The sequence below is a fragment of the Orcinus orca genome, chromosome 14 (genome assembly GCF_937001465.1).
Source record: "Orcinus orca chromosome 14, mOrcOrc1.1, whole genome shotgun sequence".
Taxonomy (NCBI): Eukaryota; Metazoa; Chordata; class Mammalia; order Artiodactyla; family Delphinidae; genus Orcinus; species Orcinus orca.
The window spans coordinates 12603051-12617243 of record NC_064572.1 but is presented as its reverse complement, the minus strand read 5'-3'; the positions used below and the strand labels follow the sequence as shown (position 1 = coordinate 12617243).

Here is a 14193-nt window from a genome sequence, read left to right as displayed (position 1 = left end):
AGCAACTAAGCCCGTGCGCCACAACTACTGAGCCTGTGCTCTAGAGCCCGTGAGCCACAACTACTGAGCCCATGTGCCACAACTAGTGAGCCCCTGCGCCTAGAGCCCGTGCTCCGCAACAAGAGAAGCCACCGTGATGAGAAGCCCGTGCACCGTAACGAAGAGTAGCCCCCGCTCGCCCCAACTAGAGAAAGCCCGAGCAGCAATGAAGACCCAACACAGCCAAAAAAAAATAATAAAATAAAATTTAAAAAAAAAAAGAGAATTCTTCTCTCAACTCTGTTGAGTAGATGGGCTGTATTTTGTATCTCTAGTAATTTGAATTATGTGTTTTCTTTGGGGGGCTGTTCTCATTGGGGAAGACACTTGTCCTCCCTGTACCATTTTGTTCCATGTCACTTGCTCGTTCAGGCAATAATTAAACACCTGCTGTCTGCTAGGGACTGAGGAGATTGTCTTTCATGAAAAGACAAACAATCCTTACACACATGGAGCTTAAAGTCCAGCCTTTTATTTAATAAGATACATACAGTCATTCACCTGGCCTGCTCTAATCTTGTGTTCCAAAAATGTGAAGTCCCCTTTTTGAATAAATGACTTCAGATGCAGAGAATAAATGGTTCCACAAAATTCAGACCTCAGATCAGTCCATTGTTGGCAGCCAGGGTGCTCTTAGAGATAATTTTAAGTGAAATAACTCTGAACACCGTTCCCCGGTCCCCTGGTTTGCAAAATTACTTAACGTTACACCATGGAGTATTTCTGGAAAGTCCAAGCTTCTCTAAGAGATTATAATTTCTGAAATACTTTCTCTTTGTTACTGAACATGTGAATTTTCTCTGGTCTTTGAGATTTTTCTGTCAAGCAGTTAGTCCTCTGTCTCCAAACTCAGACATTTCTGAAGCTCTCGTTTATGATGAGAAGGAAATAATGCAAAAAGATCCTCTCGTTTTTCCTTTTGCACGCTTGATTTTTCTTGAAAACATCAAAGTGAAACACATTTGTAAATACACTGGATAGAAATTGAGGAGTTAGTGTTTTGATAATTAATGTTTGATGAGTTCCTAAATCACTGTTCCCAGATCAGAAACTGAGTCCCCAAAAGTTGAGCAAGTGGCTTATATTATTCTGGAAACTAGGAATTCTAGAAGGAATCTCACTATCCCTGGGCTTGGTGGCTGTCTTGCAGATGTGGATGAATGCCAGCTAAGCCGATGCCACCCTGATGCCGTCTGCTACAACACTCCAGGGTCCTTCACATGCCAGTGCAAACCTGGTTATCAGGGAGACGGCTTCCACTGCGTGCCTGGAGGTAAGGTGTCGGGGACGTTTGGAGTTGGTGGGTCATTGCCTTGTCCATGAGTACTGAGTACATGGCCCCGGGAGAGAAGGCGAGGTGGGGACGTGGGAGGCTCCGTGGAGAGTTGAGGTGGGCGATCAGAGCACAGCTGCAGTATTGAGAATGCGGGTTGCACACTGCACAACTCTGGGGGTCCCACACCTGGATCAGAACTGTGCTGGCAGCCTGGAGGCTGGTCATCCCTGTGACTTGAGCAATACAGGGTAGGAACTATCTGTATTAGGGTTCTGCAGAGAAACAGAACTAATGGGTGTGTGTGTGTGTGTGTGTGTGTGTGTGTGTGTGTGTGTGTGTATGTATGTATATATATATAGCGAGAGAGAGAGAAATATATTTATTTATATATAAAGAGATTTATCAGAAGGAATTGTCCCACACAACTATAGACGTTGGCAAGTCCCAGGGGTTGTAGTTGGCAAGCTGGAGACCCAGCCAGTGTCTGAATCCAAAGGCAGGAAGAAGCTCATGTTCCATCCATAGGTCACCAGGAGGGGAGAATTGCTTCTTACTTGGGGAAGGGTCCACCTTTGTGTTCAATTCTGGCCCTCCACTGATTGGCTGAGACCCACCCACCTAAGGGAAGGCCATCTGCTTTACTCAGTCTACAGAGTGAAAGGTTAATCTCAGCCAGAAACACCCTCAGAGAAACACCCAGAATAATATTTGACCAAATATCTGGGCACCCTGTGGCCCAGTCAAGTTGACACCTAAAATTAACCATCACAGATTCCTAAGAGTCACGGGGAATGGTTCTGGGGTGGGGTGGAGGTGAAGGGCCACCAGCCGTGGGAAGAGGCAGGCTGAGGACTCCGCAGAATTGGGTGTGCCACCTATTACACCTGGACTGTGCAGCTTCTAAAGTTGAGTATTTTTTTTTTTTTTAGATGTTGGGGGTAGGAGTTTATTAATTAATTAATTTATTTTTGCTGTGTTGGGTCTTCGTTTCTATGCGAGGGCTTTCTCTAGTTGTGGCAAGCGGGGGCCATTCTTCATCGCAGTGCGCGGGCCTCTCACTATCGTGGCCTCTCTTGTTGCAGAGCACAAGCTCCAGACGTGCAGGCTCAGTAGTTGTGTCTCACAGGCCCAGTTGCTCCGCGGCATGTGGGATCCTCCCAGACCAGGTCTTGAACCCATGTCCCCTGCATTAGCAGGCAGATTCTCAACCACTGCGCCACCAGGGAAGCCCTAAAGTTGAGACTTTTGTGGTATCTCATTAGATCATGAGGATAATGATAGCCCTAGTTCAGTACCTGGAATGATCCTGGAACTTAGGAGGCACTCAACAAATGCTGTTGGATGAATACGTATAATTAGCTGCCATTTGCATGAAGCCTACTGTGTGCTGGGTGCTTTACCTACACTGTTTCATGTAATGTTCATAATCATCTCTTTAAAGTAAGTACTATCACTATTTCCATTTACATAGAGGATGCTAAAACGCAGAGATAAAAGCACAATCAAGGTCCCAGGGGTAGTAAGTCCTAGAACTAAGTCTCAAACCCAGGTCTGCCCGATGGACTCCAGCCTGGATTCAGTTCCTGAAATCACATGGTACCCTGTCATGAGATTAAGGTTGTATCTGATGCCTCCGACTGCAGTTAGCCAGTTGAGTTGTTACTTATTTTAATTGCTGCTGCTGTTGTTGGCAAAATATATTTATGCCACTGTCAATGTTTCAATAAGAGATACATGGAAATTTCCATTTCATCACTTTTTTGAGCAATTACAAGCTATTTCAATGTCTGCCTCCCTTCAGTAGCCTTGAGTGCCTTGAGCATAGGGTGCCTGTGCACTTTATTTTCATGTCCCCAGTATCCTGTGGAGTACGTGGCCTCTGTTGGGGCTCATAGCTCTTTATAGTTGTTGAGGAAATAAATGAATGCACCTCTCCTACCGGCAGTGTATAATAGTATTGATAATTATTTATTTGCACTCTCAACAGGACTGGGTGTGACCAGTTTTTAGGATAATTGACCATCTAAAAGGGGAAGAATATCAGATTAAAGTTTAAATTTCGATATATAATACTACATATTGCTGGTCTAAATTGTTTTCTGCTTAGGACTGGACTCAACAAACTATGACTTGCAGGTCAAATCTGGTCCACTGCCTGTTTTTGTAAATAAAGTTTTATTGGAACACTCATACTCTAGTTTATGAATAGCCTATGGCTGCTTTCATTCTGCAAAGACAGAGGTCAGTAGTTGTGGTAGAGGCTGTAAAGCCTGAAATATTTACTACCTGGCCCTTGACAGAAAAAGTTTGCTGATCCCCAGCCTAGATGAACCCAGGCAGGATCAACCTTTTGTTCCTGAAATTATGGGTAAAAGACATGGCTCTCCCCACAGATTCTGATAGGCAGGTTACATAGAGAAAAGTTCATGATAATTTGAGTTAAGACATTCCAGCAGCTATTAAAAATGACTCAGGCATTATCTCCTTAGGCTTCCTTCACATCTCCAGTTCAAAAGGAAGCAGATGTTTCATTTTTTATTTTTGTTCTTTTAACCCGACACCTCGCCCCATTTTCGAGGCTCTATTGACTAAACGGAAACAAACCCAGACCTATAGTCTGGGATACAAAAATGGGACAAGGATAAAACCAATCAGAGTTCTTTGCTAGGATTATTTAGGTATTTCATCCTGTTTTCTTAAGAAATTCAACATCTATTTATATGCTCGAGAGAGAACGTACACTAGAAATATATGTGTTCATTGAGTATTGTTCATAACAGAAAAAAAAAATCTAAGTGATTACCAGCAGGAGGAATGGACAAATGAGTCTGGGTACAATTCATACCATGAAATAATATACAGGAGTTAAAATGAGTGAACTAGAGGGAATCGCCTAGCGGTCCATGGTTAGGACTCCGCGCTTTCACTGCCAAGGGCCCTGGTTGAATCCCTGGTCAGGGAACTAAGATTATGCAAGCCGCGAGGTGCAGCAAATAAATAAATGAATGAATGAACACATTAAATAATAAATAAGTAAATAAATAAATCTGAGTGAACTAGAGTTAATGGATAAATCTCCACAGCATGTTGGGCATAAAAAAGTCATAAAAGACTCTCACTTTCTGAGATGGCTCACACTCTGTCTACGGAGTGTGTCTCTCTCTCAATAAATTTACTTCTTACGTATTAAAAAAAATAGTCATAAAAGGATATATGCAGTATGATCCCATTTATATGAAATATAAGACTGTATGAAAAGAAACCTGCATATGTATAAACATATACAATAAAACTATAAAACGCATGCATGGGAATGAGAAACAAAAACTTCAGGATAAAGGTTACTTCTATGGTAGGAGAGGGAATTGGGGTTGGGAAGGGCTGCACAAGGTCTGCATTTGTATTTCTAATGTTTTTTTTTTTTCCCCAGCTGGAATATGAACACTGAGGTTTTCATCATATTTTTCTAAATTTTGTGTGACTAAATAGTTAATGAAATATTAATGAAAAATTAAGTATAGTGTTATCTGGACTCCTATTACCAAACATAATGAAGTGTAGGGATTAGACATTGAGCAGTTTTGGGTACCTACTCTATACAGAGGGGCTAGTTTAAAAAAATAAAAAACTAAACTGGCTTTAGGGGTGTGTCAGTTAAGGTCATGGCTACTGCAGTATCAGCCAATGATAAACAAAACAAAAGAAATGATGATTTGTTCCCCACTGTCCTTCTGCACTCTTTGCCCAAAATGCATGTGTGGATTGTGAAATCAGCTCAGCGGGGCACTATTACCATTTTCTTTAAAATGGAATGGAAAGAAAAAGAAAACAATAATCGAGAAAATAGAGTATGCCGAATATATGCAGTAGGAATAAGTATTGTTTCATGAAATAATAGTTGTGGATGCTTGTCTAGTGCATGGCTGAGTGTGTGCATGTGTGTGTATGTGTAAGCATGCGTGTGTGTCCTGAACTGCAGAGCGGAAAGCATTTCTATGGGTTGTGGTCAGGAAGTTTGAAAGCTGCCATGTTATCTATTTCTGTGTAACAAATTGTCCCCCAAAGTTAGCAGCTTAAAGCAGTAAATGTATATTATCTCACAGTTTCTGTGGGGCAGGGATTTCAGGAGCTTAGCTGGGTGATCTGGGTTCAAGGTATCTCAAGAGGTTGTTGTCAAGACCTTAGCCGGGCTGCCATCTTCTCTGAGATTCATCTGGGGCTGAAGGATCCCTATGGTGGTTGGCAGGCCTTATGGGCTGCTGGACGGAGGACCTCAGTTCCTCATGGCACGGGTCTCCCCATGGAGCTGCCTAAGTGTGCTTAAGACCTGGCAGCTGGCTCCCTCCAGAGCAAGTAAGGAAGGGGAGTGTGCCCAAGATGGAAGCCACAGTCTTTTTCAAAAAAAATTCTTTTAAGATTTTTTTCTTTTTTTGCATTTTTTCATTGAAGTATAGTTAATTTACAATGTTGTATTAGTTTCAAGTGTAGAGCAAAGTGATTCAGTTATATATATGTATATATATATTCTTTTTCAGAGTCTTTCCTATTATAGGTTATTACAGGTTACTGAATATATTTCCCTGTGCTATACAGTAGGTCCTTATTGTTTCCCTATTTTATATATAGTGGTCTGTATCTGTTCATCCCAAACTCCTAATTTATCCCTCCTCCACCCCTTTCCCCTTTGGTAACCATAAATTTGTTTTCTATGTCTGTGAGTCTGTTTTGTAAATAAGTTCATTTGTATCATTTTTTTTAGATTCCACATGTAAGTGACATATGTTTGTCTTTCTCTGACTTATTTCACTGAGTATGATAATCTCTAGGTCCCTCCATGTTGCCACAAATGGCATGATTTCATTCTTTTTTTATGGAAGCCACAGTCTTGTAACCTAACCTTGGAAATGACAATGCTGTCACTTCTGCTGATACTGGTAGTCACAGGCCAACCCTCCTACAGTGTGAAAGGGAACTACCTAAGTGTGGGAATATGAGGAGGTGGCAGGTCTGGGGGAATGGAAGTGGGTAGAGGTTTGGAATATAGGAGAGCTTATTAGAGGATGAAAGAGGAGTATGAAGAATCCTGGGCTAGAGATGTAAAGGCCGAATTTTTAAGGACAAGTACCAAACCTGGGGATGCTTGGTCACTCTTCTTTACGCTTGGCTCCAGGCCCGCTTACCAGCTTACTGCTTCCAGACCCATAGCCATTTATAGACAGGAAGGTAATTAAAGAGGTCAGAAAGTAGGGCTGCATGGAAAGAGGAAAACATTTAGGATAATACAATTGTAAAGGGAGGAAAACTGAGGAAGAATTTAACATGTACTTTTTGTTTGCTGTGTGTCTGTTGTTTGTGTTACAGTTTGCACTTTGTTTCAAGCAAACCCACTGTTAGAAAACTTGAATTTCCCACTGAGAGCTGGAAAGGGCTCCAGAAATTCTGTAATTCATCTCCTTTATTTTGTAAATAAGGAACATGAGGTCCGAATAATTTCTTAGTTTACAAAAGGTTTCTTGAACTCCTTATAGAAAAGAATTTCCTAAGGCAACTTTTCTCAAAATTGCGTAAGACCCTTTTTGAAAGAAAAACATTTTTAAGATCTCCAGGGTGCGCTTAGATTATTATGGAGAAATCTAGGTATCAACTTCTTTTATAACTATAAAAGCAAAACTCATTTACATATTAAATACTAACCAAATGTCAAATCATAAATTTCCAATCAACATTAATTTAATGTGCCAGACTATTGTTTGTCTGAGATGAAATTGCCATTCCTGCGGTAGCCTCCCCCATCCTGGATGGTTATTCTTTCCATTTCTACTGGATAATTCCAATCAGCCTGCAGAGAAGCCATTTCTCATCCAAAAGACACAAATGAGGGGCTTCCCTGGTGGCGCAGTGGTTGAGAGTCCTTCTGCCGATGCAGGGGACGCGGGTTCGTGCCCCGGTCCGGGAGGATCCCACGTGCCGCGGAGCGGCTGGGCCCGTGAGCCGTGGCCGCTGAGCCTGCGCATCCGGAGCCGGTGCTCCGCAGCGGGAGGGGCCACAACAGTGAGAGGCCCGCGTACCGCAATAAAAAAAAAAAAAAGACACAAATGAGGACTTCCCTTGAGCCTCCACTCCTCCCCAACTGCCGTCCCATTCCTCCTCCCTTTTATAGTGTTTAATTCCTCATGAGGGTTGTCTGGAGTTCTACTTCCGCTTCCTCTTCTCCCATTTTCTCTCCTTTTTTCTACCGTTTTATTGTAAGATAAAACATAGATGCAGAAAGTCGTATAGAACAGATGGATAGCTCAAGGATGGATAGCTAAGGTGAACCCCCATGTGACTACCACTCAGGTCAAGAAGTAGAACTTCACCAGCAGCCCCAGAAGCTGGTGCAGGTGCTCTGTTCCAGTCATTGCCTTCTCCTTCTCTCCAAAAGTAACCACCAACATCACCTTCACAGAAATCACTTCCTTGCATTTCTTGTTTCATCATACATGTACATTCCTAGACACTATAGATTTAGAGTTGCTCGTTTTTCTATCTCTAGTTCCCTCTGCCATCCCTTTCTTGTCCTTGAAGTTTATCTGTTGAAGAACCCAAGACTTTTGAGCTGTAATTTCCCACAGTCTGGGGCAGTTCAACACGCTTCTCTGTTCTCCATATCGTCTGCAAACTGGCAGGTGAGTCCAGAGGCTTGATCAGACTTGGGTTCAGTCCTTTTGGCAAGACAATTGGTGGTCTTACCTTACATCGGAAGAGCGTAAAGTCTGCTTGTCTCACTCCAGGTGATGTTAGGAGCCATTAATGATTATGTCCTAGATCCATTAATTTCCAGGGAGTGGCAAATGGTGAGCTGTTAATTCTATCATTTCTTTCTCCTTTATTAGTTGGAATTGATGCTCATTGCTTAGGTCCATTCATGTTTAGTGGGTGACAAAATGGCAGTAGTCTAATTCTATCATCATGGTGGGGTATTTTTTTTCATTTATTAGTTGGACTACTTATAAAGAAATGCTTCCCCTCATCTACCCTTTGGATGCCCAGTGGTACATCTCATAAAGAAAAGGCAGGATAAATGCTTGGATCTTTCCTTTTTTTTTTCTTACTGGTTGACAAGATAACAGATTGATTGCTTATTAGCCAATGAAGTTTGCTAATTAATTGTTAGTTTTTTAATAGCATTATAGACTCATGGGTATCGATTGGTTGTAATCATTATTCTCATTGTGATTCAGAGTCCCATCTTTGGCCCATGGGAACCTCTTCAGTTTGGCCTCTGGTCCTTTTGACATGATCCTAGTATAGTCGACCCTCCGTATCCATGGGGGTCTGGTTCCAGAACCCCTGAGGATAGTAAAATCCACAGACGCTCAAATCTCTTGTATAAAATGGTGTAGTATTTTCATATAACCTATCCACATCCTTCCCGATACTTTAAGTCATCTCTAGATTACTTACAATACCTAATACAATGTAAATGGTATGTAAATAATTATAAATACCATGTAAATGGTATGTAAAAAATTGTAAAAATAATGTAAATGCTATGTAAATAGTTGTAAATACAATGAAAATGCTATGTAAATTGTGTGGCAAATTCAAATTTTGCTTTTTGGAACTTTCTGGGATTTTTTTTTTCTAACATATTCGATCTGTAGTTGGTTGAATCCAAGGATGTGGAACCTTGCAGATACAGAGGGTCCACTGTGGTCTTTAATATCTTCCTTGCTCTCTGAACTAGAACCAGCCTTTTTTCCATGAAGCTCTTCTTTTAGTGGGAAATAGCATTGCAGGACCACAATCTAAGTAGTAGAAATGTTCAAACAGAGCTAGGAATTCATGAGTCCGTGTTGATAGTTCCAATTCAGATACATGACCACAGCGTTTTTCCTTTACCCCGTCTAGATTATATCCATATCTCCTTTCTTCCACACTGAGAATTCTGGTTCTCAAGGGCACAGTGGATGTAAGAATTAGAATAGACCATAAGTCCGTATTTACTTTATTCCACATTACACACATAACAGGCTGAGAATTCAAATACTACATACCACCAATACAATTTCTTAGAACAATTAAAATTTTTTGCACGTGCCCTCCTATTTTTGTAGTTATATCTACATTGCCTGGGCATGTACGTGTAACCAACACCTACTATATTCTCTCACTTTGTTTTTGTTTTTTGGCTGCGCTCTGCAGCACGTGGGATCTTAGTTAACCAACCAGGGATCAAACCCACGCCCCCTGCGGTGGAAGCATGGAGTCTCAACCACTGGACCGACAGGGAAGTCCCTATGTTCTCTCACTTCGAACCCTCATTGGGTCTTAGTTCAGCAAGTCACTCTTTATTGCTTGTTACCAGTCCTTACGTCAATGCCTCTCTAGTTATTTGGTTGTCAGAAGCTTGTTCTCTAGTAAATTTCTCGGGAAGGGCTCATGAAAACAGTATTCCTTGGTTCATTTTCTTTCTCTATCTCAAATATTCCTCTGACGTAAAGCATGGCTGTCCAAAGGGCAAATGATCATCGGAAGATAATTTCCCCCTTCTTACCTGGATGCCCAAAGGATTCTTTTTCTTTCTCTTCCATAGTTCCCTTCAAAAGTTCAACAGGTTTACTAGAATATGACTTGGTGTTGGTTTTTCTGGGTCTTAGTTACACGGTGTGCTTTTTCAATTTGTCATTTCACATCTTTTAATTTCAGGAAAGTTTTCTGGAATTTTAGTTTCTGTTCTCTTTCCTTTTGCTTTGGGTTATTTTTTAGGGACTTCCATTTTGCGTATTGAACCTTCTTTGCCTGTCTCCAGTATTCACCCGAATCTCCTAAATTTGTTTGATATCCTTTCTTTTTTTCTTTAAACGTTTTCCTCGCTTCCACCTTCTGTTTCTCCTAAGGCATACTCTGTTCTGTTTATTCACTTTGTGTTCCGTCTAGTTGAGTCTTCATTTCTGAAATGATTCTTTGTTAAAAGTTTCTACTTCCCTGAATTCTGTTGCCTCATTTTTGAGCTTTTCAAATGCTGATTCATTTTGTTCTTTCCTGTTTTTTTAATCATTTTCTACTGTCTTTTTGCTTAACTTGAAATATTGGGCAGGCCAAAGGTTCGTTTGGGTTTTTTCATAATATCTTACAGAAGAACCTAACGAACTTTTTGGCCAACCCAATAGACGATTACAGTTTTGATCCGTTAGCACATCTTTTTGGCAAGCTTTCACTCTCTGTAGGGTTGTTGTACTCCTGACTATCCTTTTATATCCTTTTTCCTTATAGTAACTTTGTGTTGGATTTGCCTTCCATACTTTTCTGTTGTTCATTTTTATGAGAGTTTTAGTTTTCCTGAACTTTCTGAAAGAAGCTTGGTGCAGATAGCTTTTTCTAGCGACACAGAGCTTCCTCTTCTGCTCTCTTGGTGAAGTGTTTAAAAATATTTCAGCTTACATTACAATTTCCTGGCTCTGCTCCCCTCCCCCGCCGGACCTTCTCTTTCCTTGTACGTGTCATCTTCATCCTCCTTAGTTTTGATTCCATTCCCAGCACTTTCTCCCCAGTAGGGGCTAGATCTTCCAGCTGCTGTTGGCTTTACATTCCACCTTGGAGTAGAAAAATCCCTCCAAAGTTTCAGCTGCCATTTTCAAATTGGCTCACTTTCCAGCTGAGCACCTGTTAGCTCTTTGGGTTCTCCTGTTCCCAGAACTGTTAGATGCCCTGCCGCTTCCCTCTCCTTTCTCTACACAGACGCTGACACCAGGGGGGCTTTGTGACCCCTGCTTGTGTCTGGGGGTTTATAGGACAACCTGGTCACCTCGTTTCATTGTAAATGTTGCCCATGGCTTTGTACCTATTCTGTGTTTAATTAGATTCTAAAACTAGGCTGTTACCCTCTTCCCAGAGCCTCCCATTCCCTCTTGAACTACTGAAGCCAAATCCAGCCTCTGTACCCCGATACCCAATTATATCTCGGAGACAGAGTTTTGGGTGAAGTAGAAAAGAAGAGCTTTATTGCTTTGCCAGGCAAAGTGGGACACAGTGGGCTAATGCCCTCAATACTGTGTGTCCTGACCTGGAGGGAGTAGTGAGGAGTTTTATAGCAATGGTTCAAAGAGTGTGTGATCAGCTTGTGGACCTTCTTCTGATTGGTTGGTGGTGAGGTAAGCGGGAGTCTGCATCATCAACCTTCTGGTTCCAACCAGTCTGGGGTCTAGTGCTTGTGGGCAGCAAACAGTTAACTTCCTCCACCTGGTGAGGGTTTCAGTGTCTGCAAAACAGTTAAAAGATACTGTTCTGTGTATCCCTTGAGGGGGAACCAGGACCCTGCCCCAAGGCTGCGCTATTGTTTCTTGACTGTTCCTCTCTTGTCTCTGCGTCCCCTCCCTTCCCTGATTAGCAAGGGTCTGAACCTGCCCTTTGGAACTCAGGGAAGGTCTTGGAGGCTGAATGAAGCCTATTTCCTGTAATTAAGAAATGGGGGGGGACACAGGAAGGCTTTTGTGCCCAGGAGCCCCACAGGGTCCTGCTTGGTTTCACCACTGCAGCCAGCTTTGCCCTACCGTCCCCCAACCCCCCTCCCCACCCTGGAACTGCTCCTGCAAAAGCCAGCGATGACCTTCACTTTGTTAGATCTTAGCCCCGCCCCTGTTGCTTAGCAGCGCTTGGTACAGTTGACCTCACCTTCCCGCCTAAAACACTTTCTTCTTTTGGTGTCCAGGATGCCACACCTCTTAGTTTTCTCCATCATTGTCTGGTATGTGTCATTGGGGGTACGATGAACCTCATTGAATGGATGAGGGTTTAGACAGGCTACTAACTTGCCCAAGGCACCTGGCTAACTAGCCAAGATCAACTGCTAACTATTTCTTAAGCATCTGTGATGTGCCTGTCACTGTACTCGGCACATAAACAGTAACGTCTGCGCTCGGGAGGAGCTCAGGAAAAGAGAGCACTTGAAACTATAGCGGGTCTGTAAGTGGTAACTAGTGGCTGGGAGGGGAGATCCAGGTGGGCTAGGGAAGTGAGGGAAAGCGTGAGAAGTAGGATTTGGCCTTGGAAGATGGGTAGGATTTGAACAGGAGATGGGGAGGAATAGTGGGGACGAGATACTGTTAAGCAGCTCAGGTGAGGTCAGGACGTAGAGGATCCCGAAAACCAGGCCCCCAGAGGCTGGAGAACTCCTATGGTCTTGAGGCCCGTGGCCCCCTCTGGCCACTACCTCCCTGCCTTGTAGCCTCACACAGCCTCATTTCCAAGTCGGCTTCTCCATCCCTTCTTTTTCTCGAAGTCCTCTCACCGTAACCCCAGGAAGCATCATGTCACCACCCTCACCAATATCCTGAATTTCTTGGCTTCTTTATCCTCCTCCATGCACGGCCTGAAAACCCCCAGCTTGAGGTGAGTCCTACACCCAGGCCACTGGGTTCAACCACGCAGAGTATTAGGGGTGTATTAGGAACACTGCAGATTGATTGCCCTTGGTGTCAGGTGACCCCTTGACCGAGGTGGTCCTCCTCTCAGCTCCCAAGCAGCCTGTTCGACCGCTGCCAGCCACTTCTCACAATGCGTTACCCTGGTGGGGTCCTGTGAACTCCCAGGGCCCTCGTATCTAGCGACAGTGCCCACAGCCTGCAGGGCACCTGGCTCGCAGAGGTTTCAGTAAATGCTTATAACAAATACATAAATGATTCAAGGGTCTATGGGGTTCCTGATCTGAGAGATACACAAATTTAAAAAGCCCACACTAGGGAATTCCCTGGCAGTCCAGTTGTTAGGACTCTGTGCTTCCACTGCAGGGGATACGGGTTCGATCCCCGGTCGGGGAACTAAGATCCTGCAAGCCACACAATGGGCCCCCCCCCCCAAAAAAGGCCCACACTTATGGGGTGTCAGGAGAGGAAGGATGCAGGGGGTGGGCCGAGGAGACGGGAGTAAAACCCAAAGACGCAGTTTCACACGATGAGACGGCACACAGGCTAGAGGTGCATTTTCTCTTCCTGATGCTTTATGACCTTTCTGCCTTCCCCTCCCCTTTTGCCCTTTGCCAATTGCTAGTTTACTTCCCCCTTTCTGGGCATTCTCCTTCCTCACCAGTCCTGTAAGGATTGGGGGCAAATGTTGGGAAGGGACCTGCAGAGAGTTCATAAGTAGAGAGATTTTTACCACCACCATCATCATCATCGGTGGTGGAGATTGTGGCGGTGTCCTTAGTAAACCTCACATCAGATGGGTATTGTTCTTTTACTTGTAGATTCCCATTCTTGGAAACTTGGCAATCTTGGACTAACAAGGGTCCATTTGGCAGCTAACGAGATGAGGCTAGGAGCCCAAAATCTCAAACCCAGCAGAGACCAGGCATGGTTTCACCACGCCCATGTTAGCTCATCCCAAGATGCGTGTGTGTGGCAGTGCCACCGGGAGCAGATGGCCCCTTACGGAGGGGGCTGGACTGTGCAGGAAGAGGTTGAATAAACGGAACCCCCCCCCACCCAGTGAGTTCCTCCATCCCACTGAGTATATCAGAGGCTACAAGAGTTATTTATTTGAATTAACACCTAGGAAGAAGTTTAATCAGGCAAGGGAATGGGATGCAAATCAAGAGACAAAAACATGTGCTTTTTTTCTTCTCCATCTATTTCCTTTTCCTCTCATTCTCTTTGTCCCCAATTTGAGAAGAGTCACCCCAGACTCCCTGCTGTTCCCTGGATAAGTATCAGGTCTCGGATGCTTCCTCCCCCCCGAGCAGATTAAACTAGGTGAACAAAGAGAGTCTTGCCTCAGTTATTTTATCAACCAGAAGCAAGGCCGATGTGTCTTTATTAGCCCTTCCCCACCCCACCCCACCCACAGTGGGACATTCCCTGTGGGAGCCTGGAGCCTTGAGCAGGAGGCACCCACAGGGG

General features: G+C 43.6%; 1 protein-coding gene and 1 long non-coding RNA gene across 3 annotated transcripts in view; both read left to right on the top strand.

The window, feature by feature from the left end:
* LOC125961122 (uncharacterized) overlaps positions 1-14193 on the top strand; it is a 136964-nt gene that overhangs the window by 62773 nt on the left and 59998 nt on the right. The window lies entirely within an intron of this gene.
* NID1 (nidogen 1) overlaps positions 1-14193 on the top strand; it is a 94415-nt gene that overhangs the window by 54832 nt on the left and 25390 nt on the right. For both annotated transcript variants that reach the window (XM_033431280.2, XM_004271552.3), the window contains exon 12: positions 1190-1312. In XM_033431280.2, coding sequence (XP_033287171.1) covers positions 1190-1312 — 123 coding nt within the window. The remainder of the gene's footprint in view (positions 1-1189; positions 1313-14193) is intronic.